At 60.7% G+C, this 25,122-nt stretch overlaps 2 protein-coding genes across 2 annotated transcripts in view; one reads left to right on the top strand and one right to left on the bottom strand.

Annotated features, from left to right (window-relative positions):
- Positions 1 to 15,195, top strand: part of TCOF1 (treacle ribosome biogenesis factor 1) — a 35,681-nt gene extending 20,486 nt beyond the window's left edge. The window contains exons 13-26 of the mRNA XM_056124732.1: positions 1,450 to 1,584; positions 1,699 to 1,845; positions 1,926 to 2,141; positions 3,181 to 3,267; positions 6,210 to 6,396; positions 7,979 to 8,115; positions 9,753 to 9,866; positions 10,019 to 10,187; positions 10,373 to 10,452; positions 10,527 to 10,689; positions 12,259 to 12,783; positions 13,663 to 13,760; positions 14,179 to 14,220; positions 14,836 to 15,195. Of these exons, the coding sequence (XP_055980707.1) occupies positions 1,450 to 1,584; positions 1,699 to 1,845; positions 1,926 to 2,141; positions 3,181 to 3,267; positions 6,210 to 6,396; positions 7,979 to 8,115; positions 9,753 to 9,866; positions 10,019 to 10,187; positions 10,373 to 10,452; positions 10,527 to 10,689; positions 12,259 to 12,783; positions 13,663 to 13,760; positions 14,179 to 14,205 (2,085 nt within the window). The 3' untranslated portion in view covers positions 14,206 to 14,220; positions 14,836 to 15,195. The remainder of the gene's footprint in view (positions 1 to 1,449; positions 1,585 to 1,698; positions 1,846 to 1,925; positions 2,142 to 3,180; positions 3,268 to 6,209; positions 6,397 to 7,978; positions 8,116 to 9,752; positions 9,867 to 10,018; positions 10,188 to 10,372; positions 10,453 to 10,526; positions 10,690 to 12,258; positions 12,784 to 13,662; positions 13,761 to 14,178; positions 14,221 to 14,835) is intronic.
- Positions 15,196 to 16,412: 1,217 nt separating this feature from the next.
- On the bottom strand, positions 16,413 to 23,280 carry CD74 (CD74 molecule). Its single transcript, XM_056124647.1, has 9 exons — positions 23,158 to 23,280; positions 19,916 to 20,088; positions 19,321 to 19,400; positions 18,819 to 18,881; positions 18,261 to 18,356; positions 18,077 to 18,164; positions 17,212 to 17,403; positions 16,876 to 16,938; positions 16,413 to 16,784 (listed from the first exon to the last, which is right to left on the bottom strand). The coding sequence occupies exons 1-9, from the start codon at positions 23,232 to 23,234 to the stop codon at positions 16,777 to 16,779; spliced, it is 840 nt and encodes a 279-aa protein (XP_055980622.1). The 5' UTR covers positions 23,235 to 23,280; the 3' UTR covers positions 16,413 to 16,776.
- Positions 23,281 to 25,122: the final 1,842 nt, after the last annotated feature.

The raw sequence follows: 25,122 nt of genomic DNA, 5'->3' as shown, positions 1-25,122 counted from the left end.
TTTTTTGTTGAACCTTGGAATATTTTAAAACAGGTTTATTTCCAAATATTTGAGATGATACAGCGTTTTTCAACCTTTTTATACTAGTGGGTTTTTTGGGGGGTTTGGTTTGGGAGCCAGACCCAGCACACCTCAGAGCTTATCCTTGGCTCTGTGGCCAGGGACCACTCCTGGCTGGGCCCAGGGGCTGAATCCGGTCAGTCACGTGCAAGGCAAGCACCCTTCCTCCTGTCCTGCCTCTGTAGTCATCAAGCATCGGTTCTCAGCATTTCTACACCTGCAGACCAGTGATCGAAGATCACTGATTTTTGTTTCTGTCGTTGGTTCCTGATTTAGACGTGCTCTGGTGGGAAACCATAATTTGTATGGCTTCATACCTTTGATATTTTGACACTTCCTATGTCAACATAGACTTGGTATTTTTCGGTTATATGTGTTCTGTTTTGGGGGAGGGGAATTTGGGGGAGGGGAATACGCTGCAGTGGTCAGGGCATGCTCCTGGCAGGCCTTGGGGGACTGGATGTCGTGCTGGGGATCGAAATCAGTTCAGCTACATGCAGGGCACTCCCCCTCTGTTCTCTCTTTCTGGCCCCTAGTTTGTTTAGTGTATGAGAAGATTAACTGTGGATGATTTGGGTGCTGTGCTCTAAGCACCCTGGCCTTTGGTGCAGTATGTGTCTGTCTCCTCTTTTTTTTTTTTCTTTCCGAGTCACACCTGGCGATGCACAGGGGTTACTCCGGGCTCTGCACTCAGGAATTACTCCTGGCGGTGCTGGGAATCGAACCCAGGTTGGCCGCGTATAAGGCAAATGCCCCACCTGCTGTGCTATCGCTCTAACCCCTGTCTCCTAACTCTTGATTGTCCTTGATCCCACGTGTTGAGCCTGGGTGACGTGTCAGGAGCCTGCAGATGCTGCTCTATGCTGTTTGGCTTCAATGGCAGCCTTGCCTCCGTGCTCCTCCTGTCTCTCTCTTGCTTCACCCTTCTTAGTCAGTATGTGCTTCAAGGCTTTGCAAGTCATTTTGTGAATTCCTGTGTGCCCGTTCAGGTTAGGTGAAGTGAAGAAGGCCTCCAACTGGAAAAAGTCTCAGAACCTCTCTTATAACCCAAGATGGCTGCTTGAGCTCTAGCTGTCACCTCAGCCTTCCAGTGAGCACGTGTTTCATGTGTCAGAATGTCCAACGTCCACTTAGGATGATTAGATGAAATGTGACCGTACAGCCACCTGGTTGACAGGCATAAGTACATCTCTGTGCTTGTTTGTCCCGGGCTGTGTTAGAGGGAACACTCGGTCCCCGTTTCCTCTTCACAGGACCCCTCTGCCTGGACCTCTCCTTCCCCAGCCCGGGGAGTGAGTGGAGGGGGTCTGACTTGGACCTGCTCTCTCTCAGAGCTGCTCAGCTGCGTCCCTCTCACCCCTCCCATCCTTGCCCCCCTTTCCTCTCCAGACGCCAGCCAAGACCCTGCAGACAAAACCCACCCCAACCCCGGCTTCTCCCAGAGCAGCGTTGCCTAAAGGGGCAGCCGCTTCCGGAAAAGTGGTCCCTGCAGCTGCTGCAGCCAAGCAGGGGTCCCCGGCTAAGGCAAGTGGAACGGAAGCTATGGGCTGGGCTGGGAGGAAGCGCCCCACCGTGCCCCCCAACCTGGGCAGGGCAGGAGCGGCTGCCGTGTGCTTCACCTCCCTCCTTGCCTCGCAGGCCAAACCCCCCGCCAGAACCCCAGCTGCGGGCAAGGGGGCGGCCGCGGCAGCACAGGCCCGGTCGTCAGCACCCGCTGCGGCCGAGGAGGACTCAGACAGCAGTGAGGAGGACTCGGACAGCAGCGAGGGGCCACCACCTGCTCAGGTGAGGCCCGGGGCCGAGGCAGCCCCTGTGCTTGTCCTCCGTGCCCCTTGCTTGCCCTGAGGGTCTTTGTGTCTCCCTAGGCCAAGCCCCCAGAGCTGAATGCCCAGGTTCGAGCTGCCCCCGGCCCCGCCAAGGGGTCTCCCAGGAAAGGGGCCGGCCCCGCCCCCACGGGGAAGCCACTCCCCACAACCCCCTCTGCGGGGAGGCGCCCAGAGAATGCCGAGTGCAGCAGCAGCAGCAGTAGCACAGAATCGGACAGTGAGGAGGACGCGCCGGCCCCAGGGAGCACCACGCAGGTGAGCCTCCCAGGGCACTGCCGGGGGTCGGGCAGGGGCAGGGAAGGACGAGAAGGGTCAGGCCCACCTGCTGCTGTCCCACAGCTTGGGAGAGGCAAGCGGGGTCAGAAGATCCAGAGGTGACAGTCCTCGGAGGTATGGCCTTCGGGGTGTCTCCTCCCCGCCCCAGCTAGGGTCTGTGGTCAGCAGCTCTGCCCCTCCCTGCAGGGAGAGCCCACCAGCTCAGGGTGGCACTGGGCGTGCTGGCTCGCTGCTCCTGTGGAAGTCGGGGTGGCAGTGCTCACAGGCCTGGCTCCGGCAGAGCACATACCGTTGAGCCTGGCTCTCAGAAGCCACCTTTTGGGAGTGGCAGCTTGGGCAAGCCCCTGCCCTTCTGGAGAGCAGCCGGCTGTGATCTTGTGAACACGTCCCTCCAGGTGGCCTCTTCTTGGGTGTCCTGCAGGAGGAGCCTTCAGGCCAGACTAACCTCCTACCCTCTTTCATCTCCTAATTTCCCTTTTGGGGAGAAAAAGAGACCCCCAGCAGCGCCCAGGGCTCAGGAGTTCTTGCACGGTGCCGGGGATCAAATGGGGTCATGTGTAGCGAGAAGTGCCTTAGCCCTAACGCTCCAGCCTCTTTTCTGATTTCTTCCCAAGTAAACCAGGAAGCCTGATCCTCAGCCTGGCCTCAGCAGCCCAGTGATCTGTCCTGCTGATAGACTGAGGGTGACGGCCAGTTCTCTGTCCCCCACGTGGCTCCCACCGCACCTTCATTCCTGCTAGGGAAGCAGCTGCCGCCTGCTTTTCCGTGTCAGCACCAGCAGTGACGCGTTGTCCTGCGTTGCTGTCCTATCACCCCAGTGCTGAGCCCGAGCCCCCAGGATGTAGTCCCCTCCTTTGCAGCTGAGGGTCAGCTCTGAGAGGAGGAGACACGCTGGGTACCTGGTTCCTGCACAGGGAACGGGCCGTCTCCGTGCGTGTCGGCAGGGCACCCCCAGCTGTGCCGGCAGCGGGCGTCTGCCCTCAGCTAACTTCGCCCCACCACCCGCTTTTCCCCTCAGAAGGAGAGCAACTCCAAACCCCCCGGAAGGAAGGCCCTGGCCGCCACGCCCCAGAAGAAGCCCGAGGAGTCCCCGGAGAGCACTGAGGTAGGCCGGGCCTTCTGGCCGAGGGCCTCGCAGGTCAGCGAGGGGCCTTCGCGAGGGACAGCACTGCCCCGCTTCTGTTTGCTCTCGCCTACACCGTGGCCCAGAGCGCGGCCAGTTCCCACTCTCCCCGCTGAGGAGCTCTCAGGGCCCCCCATGTCAGCCATCCCCCCGGGGAGCCCCAGCCCCGTGAGCTGCTGTGACTTATCCAAGCTTCACGGGCCGCTGTGATGTCAGGGAAGGGCCCATGTGGAGGGTTGGGGCGCTTCTGGGCACCCAGGGCTGCTACACTGCTACCTGTCCACCAGAGAGCACTGCCCTTCTTCATCTTGCCCCCCGGCTTCTGGAAGCTCCTTCCAGGCCCCTCAGAGATGGATGCTGGAATTCTACAGGTTCCAGACCAGCGATCTCCCTGTCTCCCCCTCATTCCAGCCGCCTCTCCCCATAGCACGGGGGGCAGCCCCCCACCCCCATTCCTCTCATCCCCACCACAGCCCCGAGGGCCACCCGTTCTTCTGGCCCCATTTTAAGGAGGCAGGAAAGAGGAAGGAGCCCCCCGCCCACCCCCCAGGCTGACGGCAGTGAGAGAACGGGGATGTTGGACGCGGGTGTGGCCAGGCCACTGGCTCGACCCCTTCCACTGGAGCCAGCCCATGGGGTCCAGGCGAGCCGGGCTCTCAGGGCCTCGGGCCGCCCGGGTGTGGAGGAGCTAAACAGCTGGGAGGGAAGGGGCTGCCTCACCCTACTCTGCGGGGGCGGAGTAACACAATTAAAATGAACATCATGCTTAAACTGAACCATCTAATTGGTACGTTAGTCCTAAAGATTCTCGAGTCCTTATTAAAAAAGAAAGGGGAGAAAAGTCACCAGTTTGTGCTCCCCCCCCCCCCCCAGGAAGCGGCACAATCCTCGATTCCCAACAGGGGAGTTGGGCTCCGCGTCCCCAGCCCACTAATCACCGTGATTGTCTTCATTATGTGCTTATCAAGCTCTCGATTGACAAGTTGGACTGTTTTTATTGTTAGCCCGCCAGTTGGGGAGGGATGGATGCCAACCACGGTGGAGGCAGAGGCAGAGGGAAGCCTTTCGGGCCCCGGTCTCCTCACCATGGGGATGGGGGCCCCTCTGTTGCTCTCAGGGCGGGTGTGGGGTGGCCCAGGAGACACGCACCCTGTCCCTCTAGAGAAAGTGCTCCAGTGAGTGAGGCCTCTTTTGCTTGCTCCTTGGAGCTCCAGGCCGACCCAAGCCTTCCCCTCCTCCGCACCTCACGACCCCAGGGGGAGGGGCCTGGTGCGGGGTCAGCCCTGCGGAGCTCTTCGAGAGAGCTGATCCTTGGATCCCCGGCTGAGCTTCCGGAGGCTCTACTTCCCCACAGGCGGGGGGGCGGGGAGGCTGTGCTGGTGTCAGGCCTTCTCTGGGCATCCCTGTGTCCTGTCCGGTCCTTCCTACCCGGCACCCCCAGGGAGACACTGCCATTTCCTCCCCAGGAGGCGGCCTTTGGCCCCATGTGCTAGTCCGCTAGCGGCCCTTGGGAGAAGGCCAGGCCAGGATTCCCGGGTGCCTTCCAACAGGTGGAGAGTGAGGCACATGGCGACCTGCTCGCCAGTGAGGTTCTGGCAGAGAGAGGGTCCCCCGCCCCTGGGCAGCGTGGCCCACCTCTGCACATGCAGGGCCCAGCCTCGGGGGGTCCCTTGTGCTCTGCTCCCCCACAGCCCAGAGGCCGTGGGCAGCCGTGGGCAGGGAACAGGCTGGGGGCGGCTTTAGCTGCTGAGCTGCTTTTAACATCCCAGACGCTATTGTTTGCCTCAGTGGGTTCTTTGCCTCTCTCCGTCCCCGACAATCTGTTCCCCTGTCTTCTCACATATATATAGATCCCCTCTCCCACTCTGCATCCTTCTCTGTTTCAGCATGTGGGAAGGAAGGCTATGCGAGTGGCAGCTCCGAGCAGCCGCGGGGGAGGCGGCTTAGCAGGGCAGCGAGTCCCTGGTGCCCGGCGGGCCCCTGGCCACCTAGTTTGTCCCTGTGCCTCGCTGGCACCCTGCACCGGGCCAGAGTCCGGCCGGTGAGATGGTCAGGTGCTGTGGGAGAGGCTGGCCTGCATGGGTGCTGCAGGCCCCACTCGACGAGTCCTCGGTGTCTGGGTTCTGCTGCTCGCCCTCTGCCATGGTGCCTCGGGGCAGCAAGTCATGCCCAGGCAAGGTGGGGTCGCCCCTGCCTAGAAGCTGGCCGCCAGACCTCCGCTCGGGCCCCTGACGGCCCAGGTGCCTCCTGTCCCCGCCTCTGTGTGCAGTCCGAGCCACAGAACTGTGTTTGTCGGACCAGCTTAAACTGTGTTTAATTGGACCTACGGCTCGAACATAGGCTGCACAGCCCTGCCCCTTTCCCAGAGGGCCGCACGGGTGCTGCTCGCGGGGAAGAGCCCACGGCCTAGAGGGAGGTGCTCTTGGCTGGGCTGTGTGCTGGTCACACAGGCACCCCGACAAGAGCCGTGCTGGTGGTGGCCAGCGCCCGCATCTCTGGTCTCTGCTTCCCCCATCCCGGGCACCCTCACAGAATTCCTGGGTGGACCAGCTGGATTGGGAGCCACTCCAGGGGGAACCTTAAGTCCTGAGGCAGGTGGGGGGTGGGGTGCCACTTTGAGCACCCACACTGGGGTGTGTGTCTGGGACACCAGGCCAGCAGAGGAAAGACAGTGAGCTGGGCTCCCTTGGGGGGGTGACCTTGGGCCATCCCCGGACGGTGGAGCTAGCACCGCTGACCGGGGGCTCTTGGCCCTCGAGGTGCTGTGCTGGGTGCTAGAGGGGCCTGACCTGGGGTACCTGGGCAGTGGAGAACCCCTCGCCTTAGAGAACCTCTTCCCCCCGCCCCCCTCCCCCACTGCCTTCTCCCTTCCCCTCGCCAGACTGTTAATCACTGGGGGGTGTGTTTTGTTTTTGTTTTTCAAGGTGATTAAACTCCCTCTGATTTTTGTCGACCCTAATCGTAGTCCAGCTGGCCCAGCAGCTGCCCCTGCGCGAGCCCAGGCTGCAGGCGGCCCACGGAAGGCCCGGGCCTCGGAGAGCACGGCCAGGAGCTCCTCCTCCGAGAGCGAGGATGAGGACGTGATCCCCGCCACGCAGTGCTCCACTCCCGGTGAGCGGGGACGTGGGCCAAGGCGCCAGCCGTGTCCCACAGAGACTCGGACCTGCCCACCCATGGCTTCAGGCAGTCTGAGGAGGGTTTTGTAAGAGCTGAAACCCGAGTGAGGGCTGGAACGATAGCACAGCGGGTAGGGCGTTTGTTTGCCCTGCACACCACCAACCCGGGTTCGATTCCCGCTATCTCTTATGGTCCCCCTAGCACTGCCAGGAGTAATTCCTGAGTGCAGAGCCAGGAGTAACCCTGTATATCTGTGGGTTGTGACCCAAAAAAAAAAAAAGGCTGAGTGAGCCCCCGGACCCTGGCCCTGTTCGTGTTGGGTGATGGCTGGTAGGAGACAGCTGGAGCTGTCTGTGACTTCTGGGAACCTTTGATTCTAACAACCATGGCAGGAAAAGCTGTTTCTAGAGACTGCAATCCAGAGACCGCAAGGGTACAGCCCCGCGTGGTGTGTGTAAGCGCCGAGTGTAGTTCCTGCGCACACGCAGACCCCTCGCCCAACTGAAAAAGCCCCTTTCGTGACAGTGCTCCTCTCGGATCTTAGCAGGCAAGCAGTAAAGCAGCGGGCAGGGCGTTTGCCTTGCTGCTGCGGACCCAGGTTCCATCCCTGGCGCCAGAAGAATCAGGGTCCTGAGCTGGGGACCCCAGGCCGCCTCTTAGCAGCCCCCCGCCCCACCTCAGGGCTCAGTCGTGGTCAAGAACCCCTTCAGCTCTCACACGAACCCCCATTTACACAACACCCCACGGCACCCCCACAGCCCTGCTTCTGCCACACAGCCCAGGCCCTGCCCCCAGAAGGGCCGAGTCCACCTGTGCTCAGTTCTCGGGCTCGGCTGGAAGAGGGGAGGGACGCAGCCCAGCGCAGAGCCTCGCATGCCTCCCGTCTGAGTCCCTGGTCCTGCCCCTCCACCCCGAGGGGAAAAAGCACCACCCACACCAGCACGCATTTTCAAGTGGCAGTTATGAAAACACTGTTTCTTTCTTTTAGTCAATATTGTCCCCACAATACTGGCCAGACCAGAATTGCCAGGGGTCATGCCCAGGGCCTTGCACATGCAAGACAAATGTCCTGGCACCTGACCCACATTCTCAGCCCAGGCATCTCTCCCCCTCACTGTTGCTCTCTCCCTCTCTCCCTCCCCCCTTCTCTCTCTCTCTCTCTCTCTCTCTCTCTCTCTCTCTCTCTCTCTCTCTCGTCTCTCTCCTTCCTCTCTCCCTCCATCTCTTCCTCTCTCCCTCTTCTCTCTCTCTCTCTCTCTCATCCCTCCCTCCCTATTTTGTTTTTGTGCCACACCCAGTGGTGCTCAGGGGTTCCTCCTGACTCCACACTCAGGAATCACTCCTGGAGGGCACAGGGGACCACCCGTGCCAGGGATGGAACTTGGGTCTGCCACATGCAAGGCAAACACCCTGCCAGTGTATTATCACCAGCCTACCAAGATCTGAGTGTAGAGAAGCCTAACCCCTCCTAGAGGCTGGGGGGCATGTACTCAAGCTCCCAGTGACAGACCGTGAGTGAGCAGGGGGCTCTGGGGACTTCTGTGCCCTGACACCACTCCCCCCCACTCCCTTTCAGCCATTAGCCTCAGTGCGGTGAGTGGGCCCATGGCCCTCCCAAGGAGCAGCCCCAAAGCCGCTCCTGCCGGGACCAGCAGCAACAAGACCTCCAGCCAGGGGATGGATGGCAAGAAGCAACAGGCGACAGGCACGCAGGTACCCGGCGGGCATGGGGTCGGCGGGGGGAGGGGCACTGCAGTGAGGGCACGCAGATACCTGATAGGTGCGGCCGGGGGGGGGGGGGGGGCTTGGTAGGTACCTGGCAGGTGTGGGGGACTGGAGGGCACTGCAGTGGGACATCGTTCTGCTCAGTCACCACACATGGCTGCCCCTTCCTGCTGGCTGCAGTCCCAGCACCAGCCCCCCTCCCCCACACACCACCCCACCCCCACCCCCATTACCTTCGGGCTTCTCGGGGGTGTTGCGTGGAAGCCCGGCCACAGTGGGCGGCTCTGCCGGCCGGAGTGCCTCTGCTCTGCCAGCAGCTTTTTGCTTCCGCTCGGTTTGCCCTACGGCTTTGTTCTGCAGGGCCCAGAGTTGCCTTTAGTGAGTGCCCCATGGCCCGTAGGTGAAACCCAACAGATCTAAAGGTGCCGCTGAGCGCTCCTCCCTCCAGGAGCCCTGAGACTTGCCCAGGACAGGTCCAGCTTGGGCCCTGGAGGTTGCGTTCCTTCCCCTGTGGCCCACACCCCTTAGCTCTAGGTAGGTGGTCTGGAGCTAGGGCCGTTGCCCCTGGGAGGAGCAGCTGGCAGCTCTCACTGTCCATTCAGCCGGCGTCTGTGTGCTGGGCGGTGGGGGCACTGAAGGAAGAGTCAGGGAGGATGCAGGCGGTGGGACCAGCCCTGCCCGGGAAAGCAGGACTTCCCAAAAGGACCAAGCGGGTCCTGCCTCACACACTGGGACCCACGGGATCACACTCTCTCACACTTGAGGTGGCAACGGATTTGGGGCGTGGGGGGCTCCGTCCCACTGGACTGTGACCCTCCCCCACTTCAGCTACCGGTCACAAGCCCAGGAGGTCACCAGCTACACAGGCCACCTACAGGGCTCAGATGGCCTGAGCAGCTCTCAGAGCTCAGAAGCGTTTCCCTAACAGGGCTCCGCAGGGATGGAGGCAGATTCACGAGGTCGCGAGGGGGGAGGGTATGTATCCCTGTGGGACCTCAGCCTCGGGGATCCGTGTGGGCTGAAAAGTGAAAACCCTCGGTGCTCCTAGGACTCTGCTCGCTCACCGAGTCAGGCACCTGTATCGCGCTCAGCCCTGGGGAAGCCCCCGGAGTTCGGGAGCCCTGTGCCCAGAAGGGGACAAAGACCAAGTCCATGTTTCCCGTTACAAATCATGGGCTCTGAAGCAGCACTGGGAGCTCAGGAGTGATGGGGTGACCTGCTTTAGGAAGCCGGCAGGGTGGTCTCTTTGCCGGAGACTTAGAAGCAGGGAGAGCAGCCAGGCCAGGGCTGGGGGCCTTCCGGACCCAGAGCGGGGATCTCGGCGGTGTTTGTGTGGAACTGAGGGAGCGACACACTGCGTGCTGGGGCATGGGGTGTAGGAGGGACCAGGGAGACTCGAGGCTGTGGCCCTGTCCCCATGTTGGCCCCCCGCGAAGGCACCGCTTTCTGGAGATGCCCTGGGAGCACTGGCTATTTCCCAGCCCTGGGTTGGGCGGGTTTGGGCCTCTGGGAAACCCGTGAAAGCATCGACCCATTGCCCACCCTCAGTCCTCTCCACTGCCCCCGGATGTCACAAGCCAGTGTCCAGGGAGCCAAGTCTCAGGGCTGCCTTTGACTGTCCACAGGTGACGAAGAAGAAGTCAGGCAGCCTCCCGCTGACCCAGGCCACCCTCAAGGTTCTCGCCCAGAAAACCAGTGAGGCGCAGTCTCCTGCCGCCAGGACCCCGCCTGCAGCTGGGGTGAGCCGAACCCGCAGGGTAGCATGTCCCCCGTGGCTGAGCCCGGCGCCTTGCTCTGGGTGTGCGCTCACCTCCTGGCCATGGAAGGTGCTAGGGAAACAGCCTTCCCATGCCTGAGCGCGCCTGCCTTCTCTCTCCGTCCACCCACTTAGGGGGGCACTGCTCCGATGACCCACACCGCGACCACGTCCCATGGAACCCCCACACATGCCCGGGCCACCGCCATTGCCTCAGCACCCACCAAAGCTGCCGACTCTGGGACCTCGGGTGACAGTGAAGACAGCTCTTCCGGGAGTGAGGAGAACCAGCAGCCCCGCCTGGGTGAGCATCCGGGAGGCAGCGAGGGCCTGCCTGGGCCTCAGTTCCCCCCCCGCCCCCCCATGCCCTGGTCCCTTCCTCTGTCTGGCTTCTCCCCACAGGAGGGGGGTTGCTGTGGGGCGAGGGTTGGGGGGCAGGGGGGAGGGCGGCCGCGGCCAGGCCCAGCAGGAGCCGCTGCTTGTGTGTAGATGCAGGGTCCAGCAAGGAGACGGTGGTGGAGGAAACCTCGGCAGAGTCCAGCGAGGACGAGGAGCCAGAGCCCTCCCAGGTATGTTGGGGGGAGCCGGGGGCGGGGGCGACCAGGAGGGGTCGGCTCGGCCCCTCTCACACGGGCCTCTTCAGTCTCTCCTCTCAGGTTGCGTGACCCCTTTCCAGCCCGCCAAGGCCATCCCCAGGCCGCACCCCAGTGCCTCGGGCGCCTCTGCTCCGGCCGCCAAAGATGCTCCCCGCGGCAAGCAGGGCGGGGGGCCCCCACACGCAGCAGGCGTCACCTCCCCCGCAGCAGGTACGTCAGGCGAGGGCACGGCGGGACGGTGCAGGGTCCCCTGGACACGCTGCCCCTGAGTGGGGGGAGAGAGAGAGAGAGAAAGAGAGAGAGAGAGAGAGAGAGAGAGAGAGAGAGAGAGAGAGCGCGCAAGCTCCCTCAGCAGCAGTCCGGCCAGTCGGTGGAGAGGCTGGAGGTCTCGCAGTGTCTGCCCTCACCCCCCCCCCAGCCTCAGGGGTCAGGGGGTGTCAAGGCCCAGCTCTCTTAGGAAGGTCGCTCCTGGGGGGCGCAGGGTAGCACAGCGGGGAGGGCGTTTGCCTTACACATGGCTGACCGGGTTCTATCTCCAGCATCCCATGTGGTCCCTGAGCACCGCCAGACGGAGCAAAATAGGGGGGCTGGTGCGGTAGTACGGCAGGTAGGGTGTTTGTATTGCATGCGGCCGACCCAGGGTGAGCCCTTAGCATCCCATATAGTCCCCCAATACTCCCCCCAGGAGTAACCAGGAGTAACCCCACATCACCACAGGTGTGACCCAAAAAATGGGGGAAAAAAAGCAAACTTGAGTCATTTGTATTTGGACATTTAGTGATATAAGGCTCTTCAGGGCAGCTCTTGGAGGTGGCCCAGCCCTGTCGTCCTGGGGTGTTTGAGAGGGCACAAGGCAGGCCAGGGCCCAGACCCCGCGAGGAGGCCTGCTGGGCCGTGGGAAGGGACGGTCAGTCTGTTCCCTCACCCCAGCTCTGCTGTAGGCCAGTCAGCCTGTTGCTGCGAAGGTCCGTCCGCATGTGTAGTCACACTGAGACGAGCAGAGGTGGGCAAAATTCTCATCACAGATGCTGCTCGGGTGGGCCGGGAAAGCCGGCATGTGTCTCCACCACACCCAGCACGCCCAGACTAAATAGTGCCCCCCTCCCCCACCGCAGGTAGGCAGTGGGTGGTGGGGGGGACTATTTTAGCTCGGGGCTACTCACTCTTCCCTGAGTCCAGGGTCCCGGGCCTTATTGGACCTACACCTCTCTGTCACAAAGGCAGCCTCAGGGTACCCTCCAGAAATCTGCCTTCCTGTGTCAAGACAGAGAGGCCCCCCTGGTTAACGGGTGCTGTCCCCCCTGCGGGAGAAAGCCAGAGAGAGTCTGTGGGGCCCCCACGGCCCCCAGCTGGCTCAGCCGCCAAGTGTTCCACCTGCCCCCCCCCCCAGTTATTGCCTCGGCATTTCCTGAACTTTTGTGTTCTTTTTTTGGGTCACACCCGGCGATGCTCAGGTCTTACTCCTGGCTTTGCACTCAGGAATTACTCCTGGCGGTGCAAGGGGACCATATGGGATGCTGGGAAACGAACCCAGGTCAGCCACATGCAAAGCCAACACCCTACCCGCTGTGCTGTCGCTCCAGCCCCACCTTTTGTGTCCTGAAGGCACTTTCCACCCCTGCCCGATCCGGTCTATGGCACGAGGCAGGGCCAGCAGGCCTCACTCCCTCTTGGACCCTTGCTGGGGGCTGGGGGCTGGGGGGTGGGGCTCACCGCCCTGCCCGCCTTGGCTTGCATGCTCGGACTCCCAGAGCCATGACTCCTGCCGCCTCTCCGCAGGCCACAGCAAGGCTGGCAGCAGTCCTCAGAAGCCCCCGAAGGAGGCTGTGAACCCCCAGGCCTCGGTGCTGGCCCTGCAGAGTGACATTGCCCAGCGGCTCCTGAGCGAGCCGTGGCCGCTGAGCGAGGCGCAGGTACAGGCCTCGGTGGTGAAGGTCCTGGCCGAGCTGCTGGAGCAGGAGCGCAGGAAGGCCCTGGAGACCCCCAAGGACAGTAGCAGCAAGGGCCGTGCAGGCCACAAACGGAAACTGCAGGGGGACCAGTTGACCGCCAAGGCCCCAGAGAAGAAAAAGAAGCAGCTGGCAGCCCAGGAAGGTGGGGAGGGCACCGCCTCCCCGGAGAAGGCCCCCGCCACTTCCAGAGGGAAGCCCAAGAAAGACAGACCAAGTGGGGACTCAAAGAAGAAGAAGAAAAAGAAGGCGGGTCCCGGCTCCTGCGTGGCCACAGGGAAACCAGAAGGGACCCAGGGGCAGGTGGACATCAAGGACAGCAACCTGAAGAACAAGAAGGACAAGTCCAGTAAGAGTAAGTGGGCTGAGGGCTGGAATGATAGCACAGCAGGTAGGGTGTTTGCCTTGCACGCGGCCAACCCAGGTTCGATTCCCAGCATCCCATATGGTCCCCTGAGCACCACCAGGAGTAATTCCTGAGTGCATGAGCCAGGAGTAATCCCTGTGTGTCACCTGGTGTGACCCAAAAACCAAAAAAAGAGTAAGTGGGCTGCATCCCGGCCTCAGTACCCTTGGCTGGCCACAGGGGAGCGAGGAGACGGGATTCGGGGCGGGCAGTGGCACAGATACGGGCTCCTGGCTCCCAGGTGTGCCCTCACCGAGCTCGGCCAGGCACCGAACGTGCCAGATCCTGGGCCACAAGGTTCATTTTCACTTCAGAGGGAAAAGGTGTCTGGGCGCCAGAGAGATGGTACAGTGGGTGGGGCCTTGCCTCACACACAGCCGACCTGGGTTCCAGGTTTGGTCCCCAGTACCCCATGTGGTCCCTCGAGCCCCCCCCAGAACTAATTCCTGAGTGCAGAGTCAGGAATAAACCCTGAGTGCTGCTGGTGTGATCTGGAGAAATAGCAAGTATTTGTTTCTTGTTTTGTTTGGGGGCCACACCCAAGAGCTCTGTGCTCTCTCGGGGCTCACTCCTGGCAGGACTCAGGGGACCACTGGGATGCCAGAGTCCTAACCCAGGCCAGCCACGGGCCAGGCAAGTGCCCCCTCCACTGTGTTCTCTCTCCAGCTCAGAAAGGATCTGCTTGAAATACATGTGTAGATGCTGTTTTAAGTAGGTCAAAGACAAATACCGCTAGGTTGTCCCCAAAACCCAGGCAGGGAGAGACTCTCCTGGTATCCCTGCACTCGAGCTGCACCTTTTGTTGAAACGCTTGCTTGCTTCCTTCAGAAAAAAAAGACAAGGAGAAAAGGGAAAAGAAAAAGAAAGCTAAGAAGGCCTCAACCAAAGACAGCGATGTATTATTGCAGAAGAAAAAGAAGAAAAAGGTACAGGGAGTACTTGGGGTGTTGGGGCTCGCGGGGGGTTGGTGAGTGAGACTGGTCTCCCTGGGCTGTCTTGGGGCCCAGAGAGGAACCATGGCTGCCCCGAGGGAGTATTCTGCTCTGTGGGCATGTCAGGGTGGTGTGGGACGGGTTCCCAGAGACCTGGGAGTCCCGTGAGGGAACTTCCCCTCTGCGAGGAGCCTGGCCAGTAGGAATCTGCAGACTCGGCCTTGTGGGGTGCAGGAGTGGGTCCCCGGCAGGGGGCGCTCTGCCCACTGTGTGGTGACATTCTCACGTGGAGAGACCCTCAGCTGCTCCCCTTCCTCCGGGGAGCACCGCCCCGCCCCCAGGAGCCCTGGGAACCCCGTCTCTGTGTGCTCGGGCAGAGTGCCACCTCGGGTTAACTCTTCTCTCCCCGCAGAAGAAGAAGGCAGAGGCGCCTGTGTGAGGATACGAGCAGCAGGTACTTGTCCTGCCCCCTGGGGGCCCGGAGGAAGAGGGCCTGGCTCCTCCAGGTCAGGGGGGTGAAGCCAGAAGGACCCCGGCACATGTGGCGGGGCAAGGGCGGAGGTGGTGGGCACAGCGCAGGTGCCCCGGCCGCTGCCCGCGTCCACTCCCTGGATCCATAACGAGGCTTTCCTCCGCAGGCCACGCTGCCCGCTGACGCTCCCAGGGGTGGTGGCGGGGTCACGTGTGCCCTTGACTAGGCAGCGTCCTGGCCCCTGCCTCCCGTAAGTGGAGAGGTCGCAGGACAGCTCCGAGGCAGGCCCCCAAGGGGCTGGAGAGAGGGCTCAGCGGGGAGGGCACTTGCCCGGCACGCGGCCAACCCAGGCTCAGCCCCCAACGTCCCCTAAGGCCCCCCGTACCACCCAAGAGTGACCCCTGAGCACAGAGCCAGGAGTAAACCCTGAGCTCTGCCGCGTATGCCCCAGGCAACGAGAGAGAGAAGAGTGCCCGCCCAGCTCCCGAGGCGTGCCTGCCCACCTGCCTGCCCCGAGGTGCCAGGGTTGGACTGGATTTGGTTCGGCTTGGAGGAGAAAAGGGTCGGGAATGTCAACGTGGCTGTTTCTTCCCTCAGGGACAGTTGCCAAGAGGTGCCCAGCCCCTGCCTCTGCCCTCCACCTGCCATGAGTTGGAATATTGCATTTGTATCCGCCCCTCCCTCCGTCCTGTGTCCATCCCGGCCCAGCCCAGGAGCCTGCAGGGAGGCTGGGCCAGGGCAAAGTGCTGGCTCCGGTGACCTCACTCACTCACGCCTGGCCCCGTCCTGACGGGCACTGAGTGTAGATGTGTACAGTAGATCTTATTTTTTTAAGTGACCTGCCTCTTCTCCCTCCGTCCTGCAGGCCCAGTGGGTCGCACTGCAGCTTCTTCCCTGCCCGGCTCTCACCTCTTGTCAGTCTTTTACCCAGTTCTATTCGTGTGTGTGTGTGTTTTTGTTTAAAAAAAAAAAACTCCAAAATTAAAGTACTTGCAGGAGAAGGACAAAAAGTCAAGGTCTGCACTTGCTTTTCCTGGGAGGGGCGTCCGACTGGCGCCCGTAAGTAGCTGCTCAGTCTGTTTCCACTGCCATAGGCACTCGGGGGACCTGAGGGGTCTGTGGGATGCACTGTGAGCTGAGGGGCGCTCACGCAGGGCTCGCAGCGGCTCCCCAGGCTGCTGTCAGCCCCACAGCGCCACAAGGTCAGGCCGGTGGAGACGGAAGGTGCAGGAGCCGAGATCATATCAGGTGGCGGTGCAGAGCCCCACCCCCGCTCTCCCCTGGGCCCTGGGCCCAGGCCCGTGCAGCCTCCCTCGGCTCATGGAGATCTCTCTCCTGAAGCACCTGCCCATGGGCATGTGGGTGAGAACGAGGCCCCCAATGCCCTGGTGGCTTTAGGCTTAGCATTGGCAGGCTGGAGTGACAGCTCCACCCGCATGCCGGAGCCCCTGACATTTTGCACCGCGTGAGACCCGACACCCAGCTGGAATCAGCCCGGGAGCACTGCTGGGCATGGCCGAAAATCTAAAGAAGTCAATGAAATAAGCCTCGACATGGAGAGGCCCACTGCGCTTCTTCACTTGGGCCTCCTCGGGGCTGGAGCAGTAGAGCACAGGCTTTAGGGCATTTGCCTTGCACGTGGCCAACCCGGGTTCGATTCCCAGCATCCCATATGGTCCCCTGAACACTGCCTGGGGTGATTCCTGAGTGCAGAGCCAGGAGTAACCTCTGTGCATCGCTGAGTGTGACCCAAAAAGCACTTGGGCCTCCTTCCACAAGGTTGCAGGCTGTGCCTAGAGCAGGGACCCTTGTGGCACGGCCCTGGCTCCTCGGAGGTCCCCACACGGGAGGCACCTGCCTTCACACCGCTGGGGGTGGAGCCGGGGCCCATGCATGCCCAGCCTCTGTTCACCTAGCGGGTGGGAGTCCTGTGTTGACACAGAAACCAGGCCAGGCGTGGCTCTGGGGCAGCGTGCCCTGGGCCCTGTCCCCTGCGCCAGACACACATGGAGTGTCCAGATGTCACCTCTGGCTCAGCCTCCCGGGCGCCTGGGAGGCACCCTTCATGCTTTTCCCGCACAGCCCTGCCTTTGGGGTCTTCGGTCCCCTTGTGGCAATGAGGACTGGTCCCACAGCACCGCAGGAGGCAGGAGGATTCTACTGACTACGTTTTATTGTCACACAAGCTGTCGCCCCCAGGGGTAGTGACAAGCTGGCTCAGCTGAGGGGACTCAGGACAGTGAGGAGCAGGTGGGTGGGCAGAATTCTGTTTCACTGCCCCCACCACCACCACCCCCCCCCCCCCCACATCCGGGCTGGAAAGTCACAGCCTAAGCATGAGGGAAGGAGACTTCGTGGGTGCCCAGAGGCAGGTCCTGACAGGTCCTGGGCCATCTTTTGGCAGGATCTGTTGTGTTGGGTCTCAGGTACTGGGGTGAGAGCAGGTTGGGGGGCAGCAAGGGGTTCATGGCAGCAGGGTCAGGGCGAAGAGCTGTTGCTGCCTGGTTCCTGGGGGGCTGGTGTCTGCATCAGCTGCTCTCAAAGAGCTGCAGAGAAGAGAAGCAACACTTAGGGGGGCTCTTGTCCTCTCCCAGCATCACACACACACCAACCCTGCCCTGCCCGCCAGGCACTTGCCTAGGCGAAGCTTCTCCGTGGTCACTCCCTCTCCAGACCACAGCTCCTCCATTTCCAGGGGGTCTGCAAAGGAGCACAGGACCAGGGGTCACTCTTGCCCAGACCACTGCCCCCGCCAGGTGCTGGGCCAGGCCCGGAGGGCTGCTGGTGAGGAAGCTGGGAGCAGCTGTGCAGTGTGGGCGAGGGTGCAGGTACGCCCGCCCGCTGGAGGAGGGGGTTGTTGACAGGGTGAGTGAGAGAAATAGGAGAGGGAGGACAGGTGGGGACGGCTGAGTGGCTGCCCCCGGGCTCGGTCCGTCAGGAAGACTGCTCTAGCTGTGCCGGGGCTCCGCTTACCACTGCAGTTCAGGTGCCCCCGGCTCCTGGTGTTGGGGACCTCGGTGCCGTTGGGGAAGACGCACCAGCAGTAGCCGATGCTGCCATAGCACTGCAGCGGCAGGTAGTTGCCGTTCTCGTCACACTTGGGACGGAACGAGCCCGGATGGACGGCCGAGACGCGGCTGACCTCCTCCTGGCACTTGGTCAGTGCTGAAGCGACAGGCAGGTGGATCGTGAGGGCGCGTGGGCCCCCACGACTCCTGCCCACCGTGCACATGGGGAGGCACCCGGACCAGAGCAGCCCCAGACAGAAGGAATGTGGCCGCCATCGTGCCCCAACACTCAGGGGCTCCCAAGGAGGAGGAAGGGGGGTACACTGTGTCTTGGGACTGATATCAAGGAGATCCCAGCCTCAGCCCAGAGAGGGCCGCGAGCCTCAAAGGCACGACCTGGAACTGTGAAGCAGAGTTGACCTGGGGGTGCGGGGCTGGGGTTCCACTGCTGAGGCCAGCCCAGAGTCAAGAACCCCAAGTTAAGGGGAAATGAGATGGCCCTGGGGGAGGAGGCACAAACAGCCTCAAGGACAGGCCAGCAGCAGTGCCTGCTGAGGGCCTCGGGTGCTGAAGGCAGGGACCACGGGCCCCTGCCTGCCCGGGGGTGCTGCGCTGGCTTTGGGATTCCTGGACATTTGGGTGGTTCTGTCTCACACACGTGATCTGTACAGGAAGTGCCGGGGGAGAGGGGGGCAGCCAGCCCAGGAGGAGAAGGTAGGAGAGGAGAGAGGAGAGAGGCTGGGGGGTTCTGTTCAGGTCAGGGGTCACCACCAGGAGAGCCCGCGTGAGCTCTCAGTTGCCCTGCCCCCCCCCAGGCCCCGCTCGGGTACCTTTGGTTGGCGCCTCTGTGGGGCCCACGTCCTGGGAGTTCTTGCTCATCTCAAACAGGAGCCACTGGTGCATCCAGCCCTCGAAGGCCTGAGGGGACAGACGGGGATGGGCACCTCAACCCTGCCCCCTCGGGACCGCAGGTCAAGGGGGCCCCCTCAGCCCTTCCACTGGGAACCAGCTGACCTTCCACTCCAGGCTGCTCATGCTGTCCTTGAGTTGCTTCAGGTTCTCCGGGAAGCTGCCCTTCATCTGCGGGTACTCCTTCAGGGGGTCAGCCCTCTGCAGGGGTCCGGGGAAGGGAGGAAGGTTAGAGCTCCCTGGGGCCGGAGCACAGTGGGGAGGGCACTTGCCTTGCAAGCGGAGAGGTTCTAGCCAGTTCTGCCAGCCCCCCGCCCCAGGCTTCTCCCTCATTAGGTCTCACCTCCTCCAGGAAGACTTCCTGGGCCCCTTCCCTGGCTATACCAGGTCCTGACACAGCCCCCCCACCCCACCCCCACGTGTCTGTCCGCCCCTGGACACGGTCTCTTTAGCTAGCCAGGGATCCCCCTGTGGCTGGAAGCCAGTGGGGGCTCTGCCCAGAGGGCCCGGACCCTGCACGATGCAGGCAAAAGACCTGAGAAGGGGAAATGGCACGTGGAGCAGGCGACCTCCGGGCTGTGGGCGTGGTTTCCCCCATCTCAAACACTCTGGGGAACGGGGCAGCATGCCCGCCGAGCTGCCCGCAGAGCCTGGGCCTCTCACCTGGAGCAGGTGCATGACGTGGTCCTGCGTGGCGTTGCCGTACTTGGTGGCGTTCTGCAGGGGCTGGGCAGGGAAGGAGCTGGGTTATCAGCGCTGGCCCACAGAGACCGGCCAAGGGGACCCCCAGAATCGGGGGCCACATCAGATTTGGGGGTTCCAGGCCCAGTGGGCTCATTTCCACCACCTCTGACTGTGAGGCCCCCGCAGGCCCCTTTCCAGCCCGGCTGGGGCCACAGTTTCCTTAGTGATCACATGTGTCCTTGAGAATGGCCAGGCACTGGGAAGGGACAGGACCGTGGAACTGCCCACGTCCCTCCCAGGTAGGACCTCGGGGGACCCTGCCCGCCCAGTCCAGGGCACCCTCCTCTTCCTGAGGTGGCTCCGCCAGGCACCATCTCTGCCCTCATGAACTGTCCAGACCCACTGTCCTCCCTGGCCGTTGCCTGGCACATGCAGTCATTCAAACAAGGTCCTGCCCTCCCCACCCCTAGAGCCCCCTTACCTTCTGGAACTGCTCCGCCATGGGCAGTGCCTGCATCATCATGGGAGCGGCCATTCGGTACTTGCCCACAGGCTTGGCAGCTGTGGGGGCAGGGGTACCGCATGAGTGGGACCCCCATGTCCAGGAAGGGGGCACTCCCCCCAGCCGTGGGAGGAGCTAGGCTCTCAGTGGGCCCAGGACTGGGTCTCTGAGGTGAGGGGCTGGGTTGGGACAAGCACCCTCTGGTTTTTTGGTGTTTTTTTTTTTTTTGGCTTTTTGGGTCACACCTGGCAATGCGCAGAGGTTACTCCTGGCTCATGCACTCAGGAATTACTCCTGGTGGTGCTCGGGGGACCATATGGGATGCTGGGGATTGGCCGCATGCAAGGCAAACACCGTACCCACCATACCCGCTGTATTATTGCTCCAGCCCCAACCCTCTGTTTTTGTTTGGGCCACACCCGACGATGATCAGGAGTTACTCTGGTTATGCATCAGAAATCACTCCTGATGGTGCTTGGGGGACTATATGGGATACTGGGGATTGACCCCACGTCAGCTGCGGGCAAGGCAAACCCCCTTCCCTCTGTGCTATCACGCCGGCCCTGACACGCACACTTGGGAAGGCTCAGGCGCAGCTGTTCCATCTTCAGAGTCTGAGAGGTCACCATCAGCTTGTCCAGACGTCCCTGCTGCTGGTACAGGAAGTAGGCCATGGTGGCCTGGCCAGCCAGGAGCAGGGCCACCATGATAGAGAAGCCAGTGGCCAGGGCTCCACGGCTGCAGTTGCTGAGGAGGGAAAGGAGGACCTCAGGTCAGGGGCAAATCCTCTACGATGGCCGGCCCAGGGCAGCTGGGAATGAGGACCACGCCCCCACGGCCATCAGCCCCCTCCCAGGCTCCCTGTCACAGACACATAGACGGTGTCTGGACCTGCAGCTGGAAGACACAGCCCTACTTCCAGCCTCCTCTGCCGCGACAGCCTTCCCGGCTCCATGAGCTGAGTTGTCCTGGGCTGTGGCGGGGGCCAAGGACAAGCCTCGTCCTCTTTGGGCCTCTGGCCGCTTGTGCCACAAGAGCCACCGAGGGGGAGTCTCCAGGCACTCTCCGTCCTGAGACCTGAGGGCAGGCTGGGGCCCCCAGATGAAGGGGTTCCTGCCCCTCTGCCCAGGCACTGAGATGAGACTCAGAGAGAGTGCGCCTAAAAGGAGGAGTGGGCACAGGCTGGGGGCCCTGGAGTCAGGTACTGCCCACTCGAGGGGGGGGGGGCGTGTGGGGGGAACATCCTCTGAGCATGACCCTTGTCCAGAGGCAAAGAACAGAAAATCCAGAGACAAAAGCCTGACAAACAGGAGCCGATGAGAATGAGCCGTTCCCATGTCAAGAGTGACCAGGCAGAAGGACCCCCTGGAGATTCCCGAGGCCTCTGGCTGCCAGCGTCCCGTGTGCCCCCACCCCAGGTAAGGTGGGAGGAAGCGGCTGCCTGGGGAACAGTCCTTATGACCTTCGCACTGTAACGTGCGCATGCCTCCGCAGAAGCCAGAGCCTTAAGGGCTCCCTGGCGTCTGAGGTCCCTTTGTAGCCCATGGGTGGGCCAGAGCTCTGCAACCTTCTCCCTAGAAACATCACAGACACAGCTTTCTTTCATTGGCTCTCTGCTTGCCGGGCCCAGCCCAGAGGATTGTAATTCTGGAAGGAGAAAGCAAAAATCCTTGGTTAGGGACATTCCTTCCCTTCTCTCTACATCAGCGTTTCATAAAGCCCAAGAATCTAGATTCCTATCACATTAGACCATATAACCTGGACTGGACTCCTCACGGCTGTCTTATCTCGGGGTCCAAAGGGCTGTTGGAATGGTAGGGGAAAGCTCCTGGCTGCATACCAAGCACCTGGTCAGCACTCACTTCGTAGGTGACCCCAAATGTCATTCTGGGGGACAGTTGTGATGGGCAAGTTCAGGATTTGGTTTCCTTCCCCTTTTGCATCCTGAATGCCTCTTCTCTGGTTCTAGACGAGAACCAACTCTTAGCACCCTCTCATTTCCTCCTTTCCACTGCCTCCTCCTCCAATTAGAAGGAAGAACCATTAAAGTCAGGAGCCAATCAGAACTAGCAGGACTCCTGACAAACGCGTTGCCAGGCAGAAGTGTTCCCTGGCAGGTCCTAAACAGGCCTGAGTCTGGAATGACCTGCGCTCGGGCCAAGCTGTCGTGGGGGTTGCAGCTAGACTGAAGGGCCATGGGGTGCTGGCTGGGAGCACTGCCCACCCCGACGCTGCCCCTTGCTGGCCCTCCCTCCCTGCACACTGACCCTTGAGATGGGGCCTGGGCAGTAGAGGGAGCGGCTCCCACCCCCTGGATCAGACTATTCTGATTTCACACTCGCATCTGGGCTCCCTCAGCCTTGTCACCTGCCGATATGAGTCTCCATTTTCCCTTGGGTAAAAAAGGGGGATAATAGGAGTACCCAGCTCATACAGGAGGCCTGGGTTCGATTCCCAGCGCTGCATGGTCTTCTGAGCTTCACCAGGTGTGACCCCCCAAGCACAGATCCAGGAATAGATAAAACCCCCAAGCGCTTCAAGGGGTGACCTCCCAAATCAAAACAAAAAAGCACCCAAATCCAGTTACTGTGAGAATTAGGATGGAGTTGAACGCTAAGTATTTTGTAGGTGACTAACGACAGTAATTACTACAACAGTTATATGAGTAGAACTATTACTGTGATGGTTACTATTGTTACTATTATTGAGCCAAGGGGAAGAAGCTGATTTATCCACCCAAGACAAGAGCAGAATCTGCCCTGACAAGAGTCACCCCTGCCAGCTATGGCTTCCTGGGGGGTTTTCGCAGGCTACCGCATGAATGGCCCACGCGTCCATATCCAGTTACCTGTCCCCCGAGGGACAGCTCCTCTGCGGGCCTCTCTGAAACCCTTTCTGCCTGGTAACAGCTGACGTCACAGCTGTGAATCTCTGTGATTTGTAAATCACTTTAAGAGATTGGGGGAGAAGAAGCTTGGGAATAGTTGCATGATAGCCCCTTCCTCTTTTTCTTTTTCTTTTCCTTTTTTTTTTTTTAACAGGGAAACACAAGAGCAAGGCAGTCTTGGGGCAGGAAGAGAGAATATTCTAGATGGCTGTGCTGGGCTCTGGGTACAGGGAATAAGGACCCTGGCAGGACACCGACCACATCAAACTTCACCAGCCCCAATAAAATTAACCCAAACCCCCCACTCTTTCTCGAACCTCTTCCAATCACTCTCATACTCTCTGGGACATCCCCATCTGGAGAGATCTCTGTGAGGTAGCTCCCTGAATAAACATGGGGGGTCCCTGTCCATGGGGGATGGGGAAACTTGAGGTTTAACCTGCTCTTACGACTCTGTAAGAAGCTTTGTTTTGGATTGAGGAAGCAGCTAAAGAGATGGGACATAAAGTTCTACAAGTGGGAGCCCCCGGCTCTGATCCCTCACCCCGAGGTCCTCAAGTGCAGCAGCTGGAGGTCAAGGAAGAAAGGAGGGATGGGGAGTAGGGAAAAAAAAAACAGAAAGGGAAGGAAGAAACTGGCTCTCCATCAGCGCCCGCCACACCTCCATAGTCTGGTGCTTCTGGCTTCGGGGCTCTGTGAAGCGGGTACGTGACGGTCGGGAAGGGTCCGGCATCTCCCGATCTCCCTAAGGGAGCCCCTTCGCTTTATGGGGAGAAGCCGGAGCGGACCAGAGACTTGCGCTGATACCAGTTAGCGTCGGCGTCAGAGCACAGCCGTGTCCTACCTGTCGCCGGGGTCTTGGGCTCCTTCCCCGCCCCTGCACACCGGGTGCCTGGGACACCGAGGAGCCCCCTCTGGCATACACGTACCTCTGCTGGGCCCTGGGGTGTTGGCCAAGAATGGGGAGTTGCTCGTGGCTGTTGATGAGGTCACGCTGCTCCTCCATGGTGGTGGTGGTGCTGCTGCTGCTGCTTCGCTGTTGTTTGCTGTTGAGGGTGGCTGCAAGTGTGAGGCCCCTGCACGCTCCTGCAGCTTCAAGTGGGGCTGAGGAGGAATCTGATTCGTCCCCTAGAGGTCACTCCGCCCACCTGGTGAAGTGGAAGTGAAAGTCCAAGCGTTGGAAATACCCCCCATCCCCCATCCCCTGAACTTGGGCAAAGCTACCTTCCTCCAGAGCAGGTGGACGGGCCACTGCGTTTCCATTGGCTGCCTGGAGCCTGATCACTTGTTTCTGGGCAGACCTATGGATTGATGCGGCTCCTTGGACGTTTCCGGAAACGGGCAAATGCTTATTCTCTAGAAAGGAAATGACTGAATAGAACATGCCTTGCTTGCTTAGTTCCCCATCCTCCCCGGGCTGAAAGGGTAGTAGAGGGTTGTCCAGTCTCCAAACTTGGACCAGTTCCGTTCCTCTCTGGCCTCAGTGAGGGCATCTCAGAGATGGGGCTGCAAGTCGGATTCCTTGGCCACTCTGTCCCCTGCCAGTGCGAGGTTCTGCCATGGTCCTGGGCCTGATTCTCCTTTGTCCCCTGGCCCACCACCTCCCAGGCTCGCTTCCATCTCTCTCAAAGCTGCCCTCGAGGGCTATTGGGTTTCATTGCCCCCATTTATTGAGGGGTGTAGAGGTTTTGAGAAGTGGGGCGCTTGCCCAGACATAGATGTCCTGGGGTGCCAGGGTGGCCGGGCCTACAATTAACCACTTCCCTCTTCTGCCTTGTGATACTCAAACTGTACTGCTCAAGGGGGCTGGAGGGGGGGCGCCCCCTTCTTCTGTTTTTCTTTACTTCAACTTCCCTTTTCTTTCTTCTTTTTTTTGGGGGGGGGGTGGTCTCATACCCAACTTACTCAGGGCTTACTCCTGGCTCTGCACTCAGTAATTACTCCTGATGGTGCTCGGGCCACCATATGGGGTCCCAGGGATGGAACCTAGGTCGGCCACATGCCAGGTAAAAGCCCTACCCACTGAACTATGTTGTCCAGTCCCCACTTCCCTTTTCTTCTTGGTGCAGGCAGTGGTGGCAGCTTTTCGTTTTGGGTACTTGGTTCTGGTGAGGGTTTTGGCAGGACTGAGCTCAAATACACCAGGCATACGCCTTACCACCCAGCCCCACACCCAGCCCTGCTGCTGTGATGATGGGGTGGGGTGGGGTCCGGAGGGTCTGCATATGTCTGACTGTCGTGCTTCCACATGTGTTCCTGGCGTCACACACTTAGTTGTGAAGCTCACACACTCTTGGAGGGTGGGGGGCAGGGGGTCCCAGTGCTGCTGGGTCTCACTCAGTGATTGTAGGGCAGAGCTGTTTTATTACTCTTAATAGCGTGTGTGTGTGTGTGTGTGTGTGTGTGTGTGTGTTTGGTTTTGGGATCACCATACCCCGCAGTGCTCCGGGCTTCCTCCCGGCACTGTACTCAGGGATCACTCCTGGCAGTGCTCAGAGACCATATGGGGTGCTGGGGATCAATCCCGGGTTAGGAGACATGCAAGGCAAGAGCCTTATTCACTATCACTCCAACCAATAGTTTATGTCTTAATTTTGCAAAATTAATTTTTTTAAATGTTAAGACTTTTTAAATTTTTTAAAATTTAAAGACTTTGGGGTTGTTGTTGTTTTGTTTTTATTTTGTTTTGTTTGGGGGCAACATCTGGCAGTACTCAGGGTTTTCATTTCGTTCTGCACTCAGGGGTCTCTCCTGGTGGGGCTCAGGGGTCTGTATGATGTGTTGAGGATTGAACCTTGGTCAACCATGTGCAAGGCAAGAGCCCAATCTGCTGGGCTATATTTCTAGCTTCTGTTTTTTTTTTGGGGGGGGGGGCACACCCAGCTGTGCTCAGA

Source organism: Sorex fumeus, unplaced genomic scaffold (genome assembly GCF_029834395.1).
Source record: "Sorex fumeus unplaced genomic scaffold, SorFum_2.1 ptg000051l, whole genome shotgun sequence".
NCBI classification, from domain to species: domain Eukaryota; kingdom Metazoa; phylum Chordata; class Mammalia; order Eulipotyphla; family Soricidae; genus Sorex; species Sorex fumeus.
The sequence above is the reverse complement of the archived record's forward strand: the minus strand, read 5'-3'. Positions and strand labels throughout refer to the sequence as shown.

Bases quoted from the DNA above. Each gene is read 5' to 3' on its own strand.
- CD74 (XM_056124647.1), bottom strand. From the start codon at position 23,234: ATGGAGGAGCAGCGTGACCTCATCAACAGCCACGAGCAACTCCCCATT. The intron at 20,089-23,157 runs GTACGTGTATGC...TTCCCTCCTCAG, and splicing joins CACCCCAGGGCCCAGCAGAG to CAACTGCAGCCGTGGAGCCC. The intron at 16,939-17,211 runs GTAAGCGGAGCC...GCTCCTTTGCAG, and splicing joins GGGGCACCTGAACTGCAGTG to ACCCCCTGGAAATGGAGGAG.